The 18,055-nt window shown below is 47.2% G+C and overlaps 1 protein-coding gene across 4 annotated transcripts in view; it reads left to right on the top strand.

Moving 5' to 3' along the window:
- NDRG3 (NDRG family member 3) overlaps positions 1 to 17,246 on the top strand; it is an 80,741-nt gene extending 63,495 nt beyond the window's left edge. For 3 of the 4 annotated variants that reach the window (XM_019550731.1, XM_019550730.1, XM_019550733.1), the window contains 8 exons: positions 4,664 to 4,767; positions 5,478 to 5,543; positions 8,953 to 9,004; positions 10,769 to 10,816; positions 11,642 to 11,677; positions 11,771 to 11,822; positions 16,258 to 16,296; positions 16,852 to 17,246. In XM_019550731.1, coding sequence (XP_019406276.1) covers positions 4,664 to 4,767; positions 5,478 to 5,543; positions 8,953 to 9,004; positions 10,769 to 10,816; positions 11,642 to 11,677; positions 11,771 to 11,822; positions 16,258 to 16,296; positions 16,852 to 17,030 — 576 coding nt within the window. In that variant the 3' untranslated portion in view covers positions 17,031 to 17,246. The remainder of the gene's footprint in view (positions 1 to 4,663; positions 4,768 to 5,477; positions 5,544 to 8,952; positions 9,005 to 10,768; positions 10,817 to 11,641; positions 11,678 to 11,770; positions 11,823 to 16,257; positions 16,297 to 16,851) is intronic. The other variant, XM_019550732.1, reaches the window with a different exon arrangement.
- Positions 17,247 to 18,055: the final 809 nt, after the last annotated feature.

Below are 18,055 nucleotides of genomic sequence, written 5' to 3'. Positions count from 1 at the left end.
AACCAGCCAGAGAGCTGGGCAGGACGTCTGTCTGTGGCAGGAACTACTGGCTGCAGTCCCATGGAACCAAAGTGGAGGGGGAAGGAGCCCATGATGGGTAGCCAGCGAATGCTGGCACAGGGGTTCTGGCGCTGTGCATCTACCACAGGACTCATCCGTGGCCTGACATGCAACTGGCTGTGTGCAGGCGAGACTCAGCCTGAGCCCTCCCGTGCTAACCTCTACAGGCTGCTGGCTCCAGCCCAGGGCTTTTTGCATGCTCTGCCTTGCCCCACCCTGCCCCCCTGGGTGGGGGCAGGTACTGCTGCTGGCCCCCCCCACACACACACACACAGAATCATAGGCATCCCACTATGCCCCACCAAGGCCCCCTCCACCTACCTCAGCATTGTGTGAGGCCCTGAGCAACATCCCAGACCTGCACTCTTACCTGTGGTTCATGGCACCCATTTGTGTGCGTGTGGTGTCCCTTTGCCCTCCTTGGGCAGTTGCCCAACATTGCCCACACCTAAGGCCGGCTCTGCATAGGAGGGTCCCAGGGGACAGGGGGCTGTGTGTGGGTATGCACTGCACGTGCACAGATTTTATTGTTTGTTTTGTTTTCTACAACATAGGTGTCCTCTAGAGCAGCAGTTCTTAAATGGGGGTCTGTGGCCCCCTGGGGGGCTGTGAACAGGTTTCAAGGGGGTCAGCCCAGTTCGGCGTGGCGCAGGGGGGAGCCGCCTCATACCCCTGGGGCTGAGGTGAGTCCCAAGGAAGGGGCAGGGGTGGGCCCAGGTCCACCCCACCTAGGCCCACAGCCTCCATCTTGCAGGCAGCGCTGTGGGCGAGGCTCCACGCTGCTGCTGCTCAGGTGATTAGGGCCTCAGGCTCCCTGCCACTGAGCCCCACCTGCTGCACCTGGGCTCTGTGTGTGGGCTTGGGGAGTCTGACAGTTGTTCTGACACAGATGGGCCATGGAGTTTTTAAAGCATTCTAGGGGAAGCCTCGGGAAGAAAACGGTTGAGAACCCCTGCTCTAGGTAGCATAAGAGGCATAAATAGAGATGGGATCAGCAGTTGTTACTTGCACAGGATGTACTGTGTTTGTGTTCCTCCCAGGGAGTCTAGAAACATTTCATTTGCACTGAGAGTAAGCTGGTGTCCCATCCTGGAGGAAAAGGCTGAAGAGCTGGAAACACAGCTGTCTATGCTACATACTATCAGGGAAAATGAAGAATTCTTGGATAGAAGTCATGAGAAGCTGGCAAAGGAGAGGCCAAAGAGAAAAGAAGTATCAGCCTGTGCCTGCCAGAAGGTGAGGTCCCCTGAATTCAAAAGGAACAGATTGATTCAGGCACTCTGCAGTATTGCAGCTGGAAAAAAAGCAGAAGTGAAGACACTGGCAGGCAAGGATTAGAGGGCCCAGGAGTCTAAAAGGAAAGAAGTGCAGGGCCCCAGGGATGGGAGGGCTCTAAGACCACTTCACCAAGAAGGAAGAAGAGAGAGGGGTGGTGGTTGGTGACTCCTTTCTGCAGAGGACATAATTACCAATTTGTCACCTGGATTTGGGGTCCCAGGTATGCTCTTTGCCTGGAGTCCATATTCAAGATGTCACAGAAAAATTTGCCAGGAATTCCTCTTTCTGCTTCCCTGGACACTGAGCAGGAAGATTAAGTAGCTTGGAACACAAATGGTATTCTCATCAGTCCTCCCAGTTCAAAGTAAGGGCCCAGGCAGGCACCATCACATCATGAAAGTGTTGTCAACATGAAGGCTTTGGATCCTTTGACAATGGGCAGATGTTCTGGGGAGGAAGACAGCTACCAAGAGATGGGTACTAATTGGCCCAGAACTGGAAAAAGCATCTTTGGGCATCATGTGGCCAACCTAGTAAGAAGGGCTTTAACTAGATTCCATGGGGGATGGTGAAAAAATCCCTCCAGCAGCAAAGCAAAAAATCCAGAGAGGAGAGGACCAGAAAAGCTGAGCTCAGGGGAAGGGCCACAGAGCCACTGGACAGCAGTAAGAAATGCAAAAGAGAAACAAGTAGGTCTAAGTACAAAACATGCCCAATATATGCAAACATGAGAAGTATGGGAAACAAACAAGATGAGCTGGAAGTCGCAGCCTGTGAAAAGAACTATGACCTGATTGGTATAACAGACTTTGTTGGACAATTGTTATGACTGAAAGTTCAACATTAAAAGGTACATTGTGATTTGGAAGGACAGGATTTGGAGGAAGAATGGTGGTGGTGTTATATACCACAAAAATGCAAACACTTGTTCCCTGATTCAGGAGGAAGAAGGTAAAATATCAGAATGTATTTGGGTGACGATAAAAAAGAAAGGTATATAATATATAATGGTGGGGGATTGTTATAGACAACCAAGTCAGGAAAAAGAGATAGATGAGGAGCTCTTCAAGGAGGTGACAGCTATCCAAAAGTTGTGCAATGGTATTAGATTGTATTAATACAGTATGTCAGGTATTTGCTGGAAGAATTATACAGCAAACATAAAATATTGAGCAAGTTCGTGACTCATGTGGAGGACACCTTTAAAATTCAGGAAGTTGAGGGTACAACTAGGGAACCATCTATCTTGAATCTTGTCTTGACTAATAGGGAAGAATTGTTTGGAGGATATAAAGGTGTCATGGATTTTGCCCATTTCTTGGAAAGCTCTGCCTCTGGACTCACAAAGACAATGGCTTATTTAGTTTTTCTCCAGTAGTATGGCTTTGAAGCCAGCACTGGTGTGCTTTCGTAAGCGGCAAGGAGCTTGAGACATTTGCTCTTCTTTATCCCTAGCTTTCCCAGAAATTCATAGCACCCCTCTCAGAAATCTTCTTTTCACCTTCCAAGAGGGGGAGAAGGGGTAGAGGCAGAGTGCCAGTGTCCCAAACAGCACCACAAACAGTTTCACTCCAGCAACCTTTATTGTGCCGTTCCAGTTCTCTGTCCTTACTTGGACTCCATCCACTCCTTTCTCCCAGGAACAACATTCTCTACTCAAGTCAGCAGGGCCTGATAAATTTCATCCTAGGGTACTGAAGGAACTAGCAGAAGAGATCTCTGAACCCTAGGCGATAAAATTTATGAAGTCATGGGAAACAGGTAAGGTAGCAGAGGTCTGGGAAGAAAGCCAATGTAGTGCTCCTCTTTAAAAAAAAAAAAAAGGCACAAGGGAGGACCTGGAGAATTAAGAGCAGTTAGCCTTGCCTTGATACCTAGGAAGTTACTGAAGCATATCATAAGGAAGTTTACTTGCAAGCATCTGGAGAAGGAAGGGCTGATCACAAGCAGCCAACGTGGATTTACTAAGAAAAAATCATGCCAAACAACCTTGATCATCTTGTTTGACAAACTAGCTAGGTGGATGAAAGGTAGGCAGTGTATATAGTGTATCACTGTAGCTGGATTTAAGTACAGCTTTTGACAGTCCCACATGACCTTCTCATAAGCAAATTGGAGAAATGTGGGCTAGAGAAAGCTACTGCATTTACCTGAATACAGGATGAGGGGTTTTTGCCCCCAACTAGCATGGGAGGAAAAGCCCCTCCTCTTATATTTGCATATGAAATGAAGGAGATGCAGGCAGCTGCTGCAACTGACTGGCTCTGAGCCCAGGTTGGGGCCAGAGCCGCCTCCTCTCCCCTCCTCCTTCCCGTCAGGAGCAGCTTGGCTCCAACTTGGCCTGGAGTCTCTCCCGGCACAGAGCATATGAAAAATTTCATCCCAGGGTACTGAAGGAACTAGCAGAGGAGTTCTTCCCAAGGAGTCGTCCTTCCTCTGTCAAGCTGATCATCAGTGCAGCCTGAGCAGCATCTGACAATAAAGTTGAGTTGGGGGCGGGGGGAAGAGGCAGAGACTGAAGAGAACCACAGGGGGGCAGAGACTGGGAAGCAGGGGGAAGGGCAAAGGCTGTGGAGAGCTGGGGTGGGCAGGTGCAGGTGGAGCAGGAAGGCCGCAGGGGTCAGAAGCAGGTTGGGGCAGAGGGCAAGGGGGACACCTGACAACCCTCCCCTCCCCCCCAGCTACCACTTTCCCTGCTGTAGCAGTGGGGGTGGGAATTCAAAACAACCCTCCAATACTTAGATTTTGTACCTGGACAATTGTAACAAATTTATACATTGTCCATATATGAAATCTAATTACTGAGGAGTCATCTTATCTTCAGTCATCTTGTATTTGAGTAAATAACATACTACAAGATGGACTGACAACTGACTCAATAGCTGCAATCAAGGGGCAATTATAAACAAATCCATGTCAAAATAGCAGAAGGTTTTGAGTGGAGCTCCGAAGAGGTCTGTCTTGGGCCCATGTTTATTAACAATTTGAATGTTGTAATGGAGAGATTCTCGAGTATATTTGTAGGTGACAAGAAACTGGGAAGGAACACACTGAGCTCAGAAGCAGAATTCAGAAGAATCCTGACAAATTGGAAAGCAGTGTTAGAGCTAACAAGATGAAGTTCACTGCCAGTCTTTTCAGTGTAACCCAGAACTTAATGCAGATCTGTGCATTTTGGTTGTTGGGGATGGGATGGTGGGTGAATGATTTATGTGGGATTTGTACACTGTTGCATATTCAACAAAGTTAATTTCCCAGGTAGGATTTTTAAATGTTTAACAAAATGTTGTTTTGTGCCTTTTTTAACTGTATCCTTTCTCCATAGGAGGAACTGCAGGCAAATCTGGACCTTATTCAGACATACACACTTCACATTGCACAGGACATTAACCAAGATAACCTTCAGCTGTTTCTTAATTCATATAACAGGTACAGAACTCTATTTTGCCTGTGTGTACACAGCCAGTTTTACAGTTACTGCACCCCCTAGGTGCACAAGGCACAGGAGACAGTCCCAAGACAAGGAAGTACTCATCTAATATGTACAGCCTTCCACCTGCTGTACTCTGAAGCATCTCATAATGACTCCTACCACCATAGGTCTAGTTTCCTTAGCCTTTATTTATCTGCAGCTGAGCTGTGTTCTATCCCTGGATCAGTAAACAAAGCCAGCTCAGAAGAGTGCTGTTTCTATTTAAATACAGTGTCTCAGTAGCCTTTTGCCTAGTCCTTGGGACAAAAGTGCTAACATTATACCTTGAGTCTCCTTCCTGTTCTCCACAGCTTATGACTTGAAAATGCAAATCAATGTTTTCTCTTTGCTCTGCTGAATAAACTGGGTGGCAGTAGTAGACTGTTCCTTTTTGAACCAGGCCTATGTTGTTACTAAAGCCTGGAGAGACCATTTTCTGATTTGGTGCTAACCCTGAGCAGTAGGCCCTGCCTGTGGTTTAAAGCATTCTGCTAGGTTTTACCATCAGAATCCTCTTGGGAGATGTTAGTCACTTTTTTATACAGACCTCAACTGGGAGATAGCTGGGTCATCTCCTTCCACAGCCCCTCTTCCAGAGAACTGCCCTTTTACCATGGCAGGGTTCCCTGTGTAGTGTGATGGAAAATTGTTCTGTTTCGTCTTCCAGTCGTAGAGACCTGGAAATTGAGAGACCAGTTTTGGGCATCAATGAAAACACAGCAAAAACACTCAAGTAAGTTGCTCTGCATCAGTCTTTCTATGCGTCTTAAACAAACACCCCAACAACAAAACATTGTTTAAAAATGTATGTCTGCTTTCTAAATGTAACTTGACTTTTTTCAAGAAAAACATCAAAAAACACTTGCTGAATCCAAATATTCTGATTCCAGTTGAACAGAATGATTTTGTTTGATATGTAACAATTTTTTTTCTATTTATGTGAGGGGGGGAAAATGAAAAATAGTTTAATTCAAGTGAACTTGAAATGCTTTTTTTCCTAATAAAACAAAAATCAGTTGTTTGTTTACCTCTAGCAAGGGCTGAGGTCTGTAGAGAAGAATGGCAGGGAGCATGGAGATCTTCACAGTAGCCCACTGGGGAGAGAAGGCAGCTGCAGGGAATGTTCAAGGCAAGGAGCAGGATTTTTTTCCAGGGACAGGTAGATATGGAGAACAGAGAGGAACCCTGTGGCAGCCTGAGTGAGCTGAAAGCAGGATGTTGTAGAGCAGTGTTTCTCAACCCATGGGTCACAAGGAAAAATGCAAGGGTCATGAGCAAACTTTAAAAATGGATCAACAAACTTTAAAAACACTGAGGAGCTGGGGCCTAGGGGCAGCAGGCTGGTAGTGAGGAGTACTGACTTGGGATTGGCCACTGATGTTTATAAATTGATCCTGGTACAAAAAATGTTGAGAACCACTGCTGTAGAGGAATGTAAAAATTAAATCATGGGTGGTCAGAGGAGGTCAGTAGCTAAGGGAGGATCATGTCCAAGAAGTAGAACTAACTGTACTGATTCACACTTCCCTCAGCATTCAGATGTGTACAGACCCCTAAGATCTGCCAAGGGGTAGAACTGTTGTAGGCTTGAGTATTCTGTGAACTGTGAAACTGCAGATGATCGAGTCCAGAAAATGCTGTAGGCGTCTAGGGGCTGAACCCTATTAACTTCAATGGAAAACTTCACCACCACCACTACTGTAAGCAAGAAGAGAATCCAACCCAGACAATACCCACCTACTTAAGTGCTACAGGCAGAAGCTCTAGTTCCCCCTTTTGCTGCCCATACTTCACAGGAAGAAACTTAATATGTTTTTCTCCTATGACAATTTTCACAGAAACTGGAAATTTGGTGGGTCCCCTATGAAAAAGCTGGTCCCAGCAAAAAAGCACAGGGACCGTAAAAAAGCTGTAAAATGGCCAGCAAGTAGGGAAGGGATCTGAAAACAGAAGTAGGAAGCCTTGGTATCCTGAAGCGAAGAGGGCAGTTTTCATGGTGCAACACGGTAGCTGCCCCACCTCCCCAATTAGCTGAGGGGCCCCAGAAGTCCCACCTCTCCCTGGAGATTGACAGATGGCCATCTGTCAATCTCCAGGGAGGGGTGGGACTTCTGAGGTCTCTTGGCCAGAGGCAAAGGGGAGACCCCCTGCACTCTACTGCAAAAATGGCGACCAGCACTGCACTCAGACCACAAAAATCAGGGGACATCACTGACAAATTACTAGGTCCCTTTGAAGCTACAAAATGTGACCTCTTGTCTGATAAGTTTGTCATTAAATTAATATTCCAGAATCTGGACTTTCAGAAGCAGCCCTTTTTAGCAGCCTTTGGTTGTGAACAAAGCATACCAAACTCAAATTACACACAGACCCATCATACCCAACTGCAGTATCCTCATTAAAGAGCTATCAGGATTCATAGAAACCACCCTGAAATGACCTGTCACTCAAACACAGTTTTCTACAAGCCAACAGACTTGCTCAACAAGGTCCAGAACATTAACCACCTCCCTAAGAAAGCTGTACCTGGAACTTTCAGTGTCACCAGCCTGTAGATATCCCATACCAAGAAGACATAGTTGCCTGCATGAAATACTTATATGAACATTTGGTACACAGATTTGCAACAAGTTGCACAATGTATCCACTTCATCCTCACTCAACTTCACTTTCATCAGTCAACACTTCCTCCAAAACAGGCACAGTTATGGGTACAAATATGGCCCCTCCAAATGCCAACTTCATGAGCCACCTGGAGAAGGAATTTTTAGAAAACTGCTCCATTAAACCTGCACTTTACCTGCATTACATATTATATATTCATTTTTAGGGGCCCCAGGGGCCAGGTAGAATGCTTGTTGGGCTGTATCTTGCCCACCCCTGATCTACGTACAGGATGGCATCCTACAAACCATTATATACAAAAAGCCACAGACCTCATACTTACATCCACAAAACCAGCAATCATCCCAAACTTACTAAAAAAATGGTAATCTACAGTAAAGCCCTCAGATACCACCACAACTGCTCTGAGGAAAGTACAGGTTTCCCTTGCTTTATGCTGTACATGTGTTCCTGGAAAACAGTGCATAACTCAAGTTTGCATAAAGGGAACTCACTTTACAATGTAACAAATAGGGATATGTTCCAAGACCACGACAGTACTGACCCTCAGACCCATTTCTACCACTTTTACAAGACAGTTTTGGTACTCACCAACAGCAGACAGTACACACAAGCACAGGGTGGTGGTGAATGTTACCACACTAGGGATGGCAACTACAGAAACACGTGTCACAGACAATGAGCGAGGAGCACAGATCCACACAGGAGACTGTATTTTGGTGTACATCACTCCCACAACGCACCACACAAGGCAGCTGACTGCGGGCTTCTACCACACCGATCACCTAAGAGTGAATTTGCCTCGCATATAACAAATTTTTGGTATAAAAAGGTCGTCGCATAAGAGCAAATTTGCACGTACAGAACCCGCATAAAGCAAGAGAAACCTGTACTCATGATACCCATTTTGCCATCCTGAAATCTGACTTTATACAAGGACACACCGACAGAGAAATAGAGTTCATCTTTGAAAGAGCCATCTAAGTACCCCGCAGGAACCTGTTACAATACAAAAAGACCACACATTCCTGGTGGTCACCAGCCATGTCACACTTGAACTAACAAGAATCATCATCAACCCATTATAACCTATACTCTACTCAATAAAGATCAGACCTTGAGAGAGAGATTCCCAGGTCCTCCATTCCTAGCTTTTAAATATCCCCTTAACTTCAACTCATCATTAGAAGCAAACATTCCACTGTTCAACAGACATCAAATGGGACACAGCCTTGCATAACAATAGATGCCAAACCTGTCAACACATCTCTCATGCTACAATAATCAGTGCCATCCAATAGCAGACCCATCAGAATCCATAGATCCTATACATTCTTAACCCAAAATATTGTATATATCATCCAGTGTACTAGATCCCCATGTGCAGGGAATCCCTGGGGGTGGGGGGTGAATTCCGATAGTCAATTTTCTTTAAATCAGTGACAATCCAATATCAGACTGATGTATCAATGCACCTCTACTCCAAGGAATACATTTCTCTTTTGGTTTTTGCCTAGATGCCCAGCCTTGCTAGTGGTTGGTGACAGCTCACCTGCTGTGGAAGCTGTGGTAAGTGTATATGGCCTCTTTTACTCAGAGTTCTCCCAATATCCCAGTGAGCAGTTGGCAAAGCCACCTTATTCAGTGAACCATGGTACCAACTGATATTCTAGGGTCATCCAGAGCCTTTTCACAAGAAATGCTTGTTCTTTGTCAAAGCCAATGCTTCTGCCTGTTTCCCGAAGCCCTGTGGTCTTCCAGGGGAAGTCAACTATATACTCTGGATGTCAAGAGTGTTATCAGTTAACCCTCTTGACCCTTGAGAGAATTAATGCTCTCTCAGAAACAGATATACAAGTCCTATCAGCTAGACCGCTAAGTGAAGAAGCTACTTGTTCACTTCTGATAGGAACTGACTAAAGTCCTTATACCTGAACATCTTAGAGCTTGCTCCGTTAAGGCCATTATTCTTTCAAGGACCAGGTGTCTGCAGGGTGCTATCCCTTGAGATCTGTAAGACTGGTGTGTGGACTTCTGGTTCACATGATCATGAATTACTGTTCCTTTGGTACTGTATCAAGACCAGCTGGGAATTTCAGGCTGGCAGAGCTCCTCAGCCTTCCTCTTTGGACAAATGTTTGTAAGCTGAATACAAGCTTTCTGGTCACAGACTCTGATGCAGGAGAGGGAGCTATTTGCCTTCAGGCCTGACTTGGCCTCTGCAAACCCACACTAACCTTTTCTTCTCCACCCTGTTTTGAGGACAGCTCTAAATAGGGTTTGTGCAGCATAGAGGAGCTGAGAGATGGTGGGGAGAGTGGGGGTAGGCATGTCTCTTGTCCCCGAGTCATCAAGTGTGAGCAGGCCTGGGACTCTGTGGTAGCACTATGTAAACAATAGGAATTACTGGAGGAATAGCCTCACTGCTGTTTTAAGAAAGCTTGCAAAAACCTGGGAAATTCCAAGTACCCTGAAGAAAGCCATTAGATCCTTGCGAAGCTCATCCTGGCCACTCTATTTTCTGTTTTTTTCCCCCCAGTTAAAAACCTGCCCTCTTCCAAAACAAAATAACAGAGTCCAGTTCCTTGATTTTGCTACTGTGAACCTGGGATAAACTCTCCAAAAAGTCCAGTTACTTTTCAGTCTATAGCAGAGGAGGCATGCTGTCAGACCTCAGCTTTCCTGGCTGTGACAAAGCACGAAATAATCTGGGTCCCAGCTCCTGGACTTCATTATAACTCGTTCATCCAATTTAGCTGTTTCACAAGATACTCTTTTACTGCCTTACACTACATGCTCTCCTTACCCACTCTTCTGAACTCAACTGGCCTAAAGAAATATATTTGAGTTGGTGAACTGGGCCGATCAAGATCCAGACTATGATTTCCCCCTCCATGTCATTGTGCAACAACCTTTCCCACTCAGACTCTGCTGCTGCAACAAAGGGCTTCCCAAATATTTTAGAGCGAAAACTATGCTGTAGCAGTCTCATGGACACCCGCCTTCCCAGCCACAGCCCATTCTCACAGTTCTGTAATGTTCTCCTTATGGCAAAGTGACACAGAAGCATGTTTAAAGATCAGGTTGAGGAGTTTGTCCTTGTAAGAAGTTATTCTAGTGGTCTTCTGCTGCTTTTCATTCATTCAATCTGCCCTTCTTTTTTACCATTCTGCACCTGCTACCTTGTCATCTGATTCATTCTTCTCCCTTCCACGAAGGAAGAGGAATATACTAGTGGCTATTTGCTTATCTGGATGGTTCTGGTGCTGAAGGTGGTTGCTGCTCTGTATTTGACACTTTGGATGTCATCTGATCTTCCCTTTTGCCCTTCAGGTTGAATGCAACTCACGGCTGGACCCAACCAAGACTACACTCTTAAAGGTAAGCAGCAGCTCTAGAGTTGTTACAGATGTCTTAGAAATGTTATCTGTGCTAAAAGCCCATCTTAAAGATTAATCTCCTTCTATGAATCTAACATTCAGAGGGGTCTAGATAGGTATTCTGGACTGTAGGCTTTCTGGTGCCAAGATTATTCAGAGTAGGAGAGGGGAGCATGTGGTCAGGAAACTAGTTCCAATTCCCTGGTTTTCTAAACTGTATGCTTCTGGCCTTGATAAAAAATGGGTAGCCTAGGGGCTGCTTGAGTTTGTACCAAGGGCAAATGGTCTCCAGGGAGCCATCTAATAAGAAAGTTAGCAATTGCAGAGGTGGTCCAGTCACACCCTCCTCCTGTCCTACACTCTGCTCCAATTTCAGAGGGGGGCTTTCTTTGGACGCAATTTTATCACCTTTATACCAGCTCAGCATTCACCTCATCTCATCTGTCTATATCAAGACGACTTCTTAGCATGTCAGAAAGCTAAAATATGAAGGGGACACAGATAGGAAGAACTTGGTCCTGTTAGTGGAAAGAGTTGGGGTAGGGAAAGAGCTGCTCATTGAGGCCTAAAAATGACCTGGAGCAGCTCATTGGTAACAGAGATACACCCCCAAAAGTTACCAGCTCCAGTGTGTTCTCAGAGCCAAGCAGAGAGAGCTCACAGTGATGTACTACATGCTTTATGTGGGCTTCACCTCATTTTAAAGGTGGTAGTCTATTCCATTTTTGCTAGCCAGGCTCCCATCCAAGCAGCTATTAGTGGAATTGGGCTAGCACGAGGATTGGCTATACAGAATGATTCAAAATCCTTCTCTTCTCTCTTGCAGATGGCAGACTGTGGGGGGCTGCCTCAGGTAGTTCAGGTAAGAACTCATTTCCTGGTTGAGCAGATTAGAGTTGTCTTAAAACACATGCTTTATTCCACTTGCAGTAATGCCTTGTGTTTTTCTCTGCAGCCAGGGAAGCTGACAGAAGCCTTCAAGTATTTTGTTCAGGGAATGGGCTATAGTAAGTAACCAACAACTCCCCATTCTGGAGCAGGTTTGGTTTGAGGGAGCTCAGACTACCTGTGGATTGTGCTGAGCTCTTAAGGATACATAAGTCATCTTTGTATCATAGGAGCAGTGTCCCCCTCTCTTAGTATAGACCATACAGCTACTGAGCTCCATGGCTTTTGTCAAGAACGGAAAATGAGTGGTGTGAAAACACATGCTTGTTATATACCATAGTTTAACTACCAATTAAGCACTTGGTATAGATAAAGTGATCATCAGCTCTAGGGCCATCTATTTGTCCCAGTTTAGAAACAGTCTGGGTTCTAGTGGGGTAGTTGGTCCTTTGTGCTAGGTCCCAAAGGAAGTCCTTGAGAGAGCAGACTAGGCTGCCTCCTACCAATGTAATTTTGGTCCAGGGAGGGGGACAAGGCTTGCTGTGCAGTATGCTTTACAACAGTGGTGCTGCAAGACATGCACTACCCTGCATGTGCTGCTCTTCCCTCCTGGGACACAATTTGCTTCCTTACGAGTTTTCACTGTGCAGATGCCAGTGAAGCTTCAGAGCCAAACTCACCAATTGCCAGGCATTAGAGCTGCTTACTTCCCTAGACATCTAAAGAAATTGGCCCCCGTTATCCAATAGACCCTGGGCAGAGCATTGTCTTGATGTTAGGCTTATCCTGGCCTCAAATTACTCTCTTACCTTGTTCCCAGATGAGTAGGTCAGGTTGAAAGACAGTTTATTATGTAACCCCCATCCTTTCCTTTCCTTTGCCCTCATGACAAGATATTTAGGATAATTTGCAGACTTGTTGGAATGCAACTCTGGTTCATCTTAAACAGCATGCATACAGCCAGGAATACAGCGCAGCAGCTTGGGAGAGCAGCATCTGGCCAGTAAGATGTGGGAGGCAGGGTGCATGGGGAGGGGACAGGTTGAGGTCCCCACTGTGAGGGAGAGTGGGGGGCAGGGGCAGGTGCTACCCAGCCAGGACAGAGCAGCAGGCGGCTCATCTTGCAGGGAGGGGAAGGGCACATGTCAGCTACCAGCTGCTATGCGGCCCCCCCAGGAAGGGCATGGGTGGCATATGCCCTTTCCTGCCCCTGTCTTATGCATAGGATGAGCTGCAAGCTCGGGGCCAGGGGCTGTGCCAGACTCTTCCTGCCAGGGGGACTAGGCAAGAGCTGCGTTTCAGGTGGGTGGGTGTAGGGAGGGCTGAGCTGCACAGGGCAGGTGGCAGCAACAGTGCTGAGAGGGGTGCCTACTGGGTGGGGGGAGAGAACTATGGGGAAACATTTTGGGATGGCCATAGCTCTCCCCAGAATCCCCCAGTGCTGCCCCTGCTCAGGGCACTCTGCTGTGCTGCAGCTGAGCCTGCCCTGCCCCCACTTGCCCTGAGCACAGCCCCATCCCAGGAAGAAGCCGGGATAGTCCCTGGTCCCAAGCCTGCACACAAAATCTGGGGAGGCACATGCCCCCCACACCTCCCTCAGGGGTGTGCGCAGTAGTGGGGAGCCAAGTCCTGCCCCCCTCCAAACAAACCTCCCACGGCTCCATCCTGCTTCCGGCCCTGGGGTTGCATTCACTGTCCGAGCTGGGCATCACCTGCCTCTGCCCCACTCCCTCCCTCACCATGGGGGCCTTGATCTGCCCCCCACACACACACCTACCAGCAGGACACTGCTCTCCAAGCTGCCAGACTGCATTCCTGTAAATGGCTATCAGATTGATATCAGCCAACATGGCTGGTTAATAAATCGGCCATCAGTATTATCCAAGAAAATTTTTATCAGTGCACCCCTAAAAGAAGTTGGCTGGGCCTACAGTACTCTGGAGTTCTGCTGACATAGGCAGGCCAATATTCTCCTACAACACCTATCTCTGTAGCAGGACCAGGCCCCAGGGGTAGCCATGAGACCCCTGGTGGCCACGCAATTCCTGCTCCACTCTGGTTCCTCGGTGTACCCTCTCCTCTTCCCTGCCATGCCTTGATTGAATTGTTCAGTTGTAAAAAGCAGGGTGCCCCAGGGTCCCAGAGCAAGCCCTAGCCTGCTTTGGCCAGTGTACCCCTCCTATACCCAGCTGACCCTAGTCCTGTCCTTCAAGCACTAGATGGAGGGCCCTCTGGTATCCCAGGCCATCAGTTGCCTTAAGGGCTATTTGTGGCCTTCCACCCCTGTACCCATGCCCGTGCCTTGCTGTTGGTACTTTAGTTGTCCACTGGGCCTTCTGGCCCATCCAGAGGCCCACACTTTAGTCAGCCTGCAGGGCCTCTGGCCCTGGCAAGGCTTTCTTTTCTCTGGGCCCCTGGCCCTAACCCTCCCCAGGCTTTGGCCCTCTCATCTTAAGCCTACTCTGGTCTCAGCTCTCCGCTCTTTGGACCCCTGGGCCCTTGCAGAGCTACTGTAGTTCTATCCCATCTCTCAGCCTTCTAGGTCCCCAACCCCAAGCCAGCCTGCTTCTGCTACACCAGTCTTCTGCACTCAGGCTCCCTCACCTGGTCTGGACTGCTCCCACTGGTCTTAGCTCCCCTAGGCTCAACCTGCCCCAGCCCACAAGCCTCTGGCTAGGCTACCTGACCCTGGCCTTAACCCTTCTGGCCTTGGCCTAACACATCACACCAGCCTTACTCCTCTGGGTCTCTGACCCTCAGCTAGGCTGCCTGCTTCATAGTGCTGTGCCAGGCACTCCTGTGTGGCTTCCACCCCTCTCCCCACATCACCCCCCTGTCCAATCCAGTCCTCCAGTTCTTAATCAAAACACAAATGCAGGGCCACCAGCTATATAACAAACTCTCCCCACACTGGGTGACAACCAAGGATCCTGGTTTTCTCTGTTAAAAAGTCCGAAATGCTTTGATTTGGGGCGGGGAACTGTGCCAGCCTGCAAGGGGAAACCCATGGTTTCCTATGTTTTCCTCCTTTAAAGGAGAAAATCAGCATTTTTTCTGCAGCAAACAGAAAACCTGAATCCCTAGTCATAAATTCCCTGCAAGCTGTAAGTCTCCCTTAGTTCTTTACTCGCAGCTTTTGGAGACAGCCCAGGTGCTGGATATCCCATCTCCTGCAGCCATCTTACCCAGGAGCTCTTTTCCTTACTGTTTATAGATCCAGGCTGAATGCCTAGTCTCAGGCACAGGTCTTATGTGCCTCCTAACCCTCTTGTCAGGTGGCTCTCTAGCCACCCATAGGGACTGGGTGGTCCATTTTGGCCAACCTGTCCTTCTCTTCTGCAGCTTGGTTCAGCTACTCACAGCTTCTACTTCTGGGCTGCTTAGATGTTTGCCCATTAGCTGCTTATCTTCTAGCAGCCTCACACAGCAAGCTCCAGCTGATACTAGCCACCCAGCAAGTTTATCCTGCTGCAGTATCCCTTTAAAGTAACGGGAGCCTCTGGCTCTTTGTTAGTCCTCTCTACTTGCCAGGTAAGACTGGCCTGTGAAGATGTGTAATACACGGAGTGGCTGTTGTCTTTCATTAACCACAAGACTCAGCATGCTCTCAAAGCCTCGTTGGCTCCTACATAGACTGAGATTAGGGTTTTGTGGGCTTGAGTCAGATCTTACAGCAAGTACAGTCATTAAAGCAAACACTGCAAAGTAAGTGTTAGAGATCTCCTGGCAAAGCCTGGAGTGCTAAGGAATCGGTGAGAGAGGATGTTCTCTACTTCCGAGTGAACTGAGCTGTCCTCAGGAAGAGTTGTTCTCCCAACCTTTAGGAGTGACAGTTTTTTAAAAGGCTTCAGAGCTAAGAGCAATGGCCTTCCTGCCAGAAAAGATGACCGGGACGTACCTAGAAGCAATGACTGCAGCAGCCATCTCCACTGAGGGATCCTTCCTGTGCACTTCTGCCTCTAAACTTCTTAACTAAAACTGTCTGTGCTGCTGTAGTTATTGTCCCTACCTCACAGACATCAGCCATTTAGGAGGAGGGAAAGCTCTGTGCCACAAACCTGTAGCAGACCAGGAAATGATGCTCTAACCCATGTCAAGGCTTTAGTATCACTAAATGTGCTCCTTGGCCCCTTTCTCAAGGGAAGTAGAATCTGATGGCTGCAAACAAATGAGTGCAGTGTTTTATTAAGCTGCTCGGCTGTTTTGGAAGCCTAGCAAAGGATTTGAGCCATTAGAGACATAGGATATATTATTTATGTGATCTAATTCCTATCTTTCTAACTGGCAGAGCTGGGTAAAATTTTTCCCTGGTCTTATGTAATTTTGGGGTGATTTCTTCTCCATGAGGAGGCTTTTTAGAGGCTTTTGTGTACAAACATCAAAGCATTCACTGCAGTGTACAAGCCATAAGCCTGAGAGTAGAATGAAGTGCTGCTGGTTTGCAGATTTGACACACTAGAGCTATTCAACCACTACAGCAGATCCCAGTTGCACTGTAAAACTAATTGGTACTCTTCTGTGTTTATTCTTTTTGCGGTCTTGTGTTGTTTCCAGTCCCTTATATGCAACTCAACCACCTGAGCACTGAATCAGGTACCTGCAAATGCGCATCTAGCTCTGCCCAAGTCTGCGTAGAGTGGAATGGCCCCTTTGTTCTCGGGTGCATTACTGTGGCTGTTTCTGGCATGTTCTGCTAGGCTGATCCATTTTTATGGCACGCCCTGCTGGCCCACCGTGTGCTGAAGCTAATCTATAGTGCAACATGTATAGTCTGGTTTTCACCTTTGTTCCTGACTGTTGCATGGTGTGCAGCTCTCATTAGTTGCCTGGAACTAAGGGCTTGATTCAAAAGGTCACATGCGCAATCATAATTCTAATTTGCAATTTCAATGCTGCATTTGCAAATGGACAGTCATGTGGCTGGCATTTCCCTACCTCAGACCTTTTGAAGTAAGGCCTTAAACATCCTACTTCAGGTGTAGAAAACTGGTTTGGGCAGCTAATAGTGACTCTTCTGATTGGATGTGTAGTTCTTGTTGTTCTTACTTAATGAGGTATTGCACTTGAATGATCCCCAGTAGTCAACTATGATTAATCAGTGCTGTCATCTTACTGCCTTTTTAAGCAACTTTTCATTCTTTCTTGTAGTGCCAACAGCTAGCATGACCAGGCTCATCCACTCCCGTACCCAGTCCTCTTCTAGTGTGGGCTCTGGGGAAAGTGTCCGCAGCTGGTCTCACACCACCCACCAAGGTGAGGGACCTACTGGAACCCTGGAAGCAGCTGATATCCAGGATGCACCTCAAACCATGGAAGTATACTGCTAAGCAGGAGCTTCGCTTCTGGATCTGAACAACTCAATCCTTCACCACTGAATCCATCCAAAATCTAGCGTTTTGTCCAACAAAATGCGTTCTTTTGTCTAACTTGTGTATGTTCATCAGAGCCATCACTGTCCCCTTGGTAGTCTGTACTTGGCATTACTTTGGTCCTTTTTGTATGTCTTTGCCATCAGAACCTGTTTAAAAGTTGTCATCATTCCATAGTCTTAGCAAATCCAATTACTGTATATGTTAGTACCATCTCTTTCCAGTGCCATCTGTGCTGTATGTCAGTCCAGATGGCAGCCACTGTGTCCCTCTTTATTTCAAATATTTTTGTGGTTTTGTGAAGTTTTATAATTGCTTCGTAGTTGGGCTTCTGCTGAAGGAAATTAGGAACACAGATGAGATATGGTGAGATTCAGGAACACAGATGAGACTCAGTGATGTAAAACTCTGGGCGAGGAAAGCAAGTCATGTTCTACTGCAAATTTACGCATGGAGTACAAACTATGTCAAAGGTTTCTTGTATTCCCAGGACATTTGGTATTTGCAGCATGCCTGGGTAACCTAAATAGTCAAATGGAGGGATCCAGGAAGGGTGGGTGCAGGAGTAGCAACTGGCACTGTAGGGGTAGCTCTCTCCCCCCTCTAGCCAGGATAGACAGACCACACCACAGGAGCAGCAGCTGAGGACTTTTTTTAAATCCCTAAATCAGGTGAGAATTTCTCTTCTCCCCCTGCTCCACTCCCCACTCTTGGCACCTGCTTCCTTCCCCTTCATGCTCAGTGGGCTCTCCCTTCCCATCCCCTCCCCACCCCCTTTCTCACCTGCCACTGCCACTTTGCATGCTATTGTGAAATGCAGTGCTGCTACAGACAACAGGATACAGGAAAGGTTCTGTCTCCCTGAGTCTGCTCCTGGGCTGGCAGGGAACACGTGGGGCTATCTACCAGGGAAGAGGAATCCACCCACTGTCATAGCTGTTGCTGTCCCAGGCTAAGCCTAGTTCCTCATACAGTCCAGCTAG

This window comes from Crocodylus porosus, unplaced genomic scaffold (genome assembly GCF_001723895.1).
Source record: "Crocodylus porosus isolate Cpor-Errol unplaced genomic scaffold, CroPor_comp1, whole genome shotgun sequence".
NCBI classification, from domain to species: Eukaryota; Metazoa; Chordata; order Crocodylia; family Crocodylidae; genus Crocodylus; species Crocodylus porosus.
This window is presented reverse-complemented; position numbering and strand designations above follow the sequence as displayed.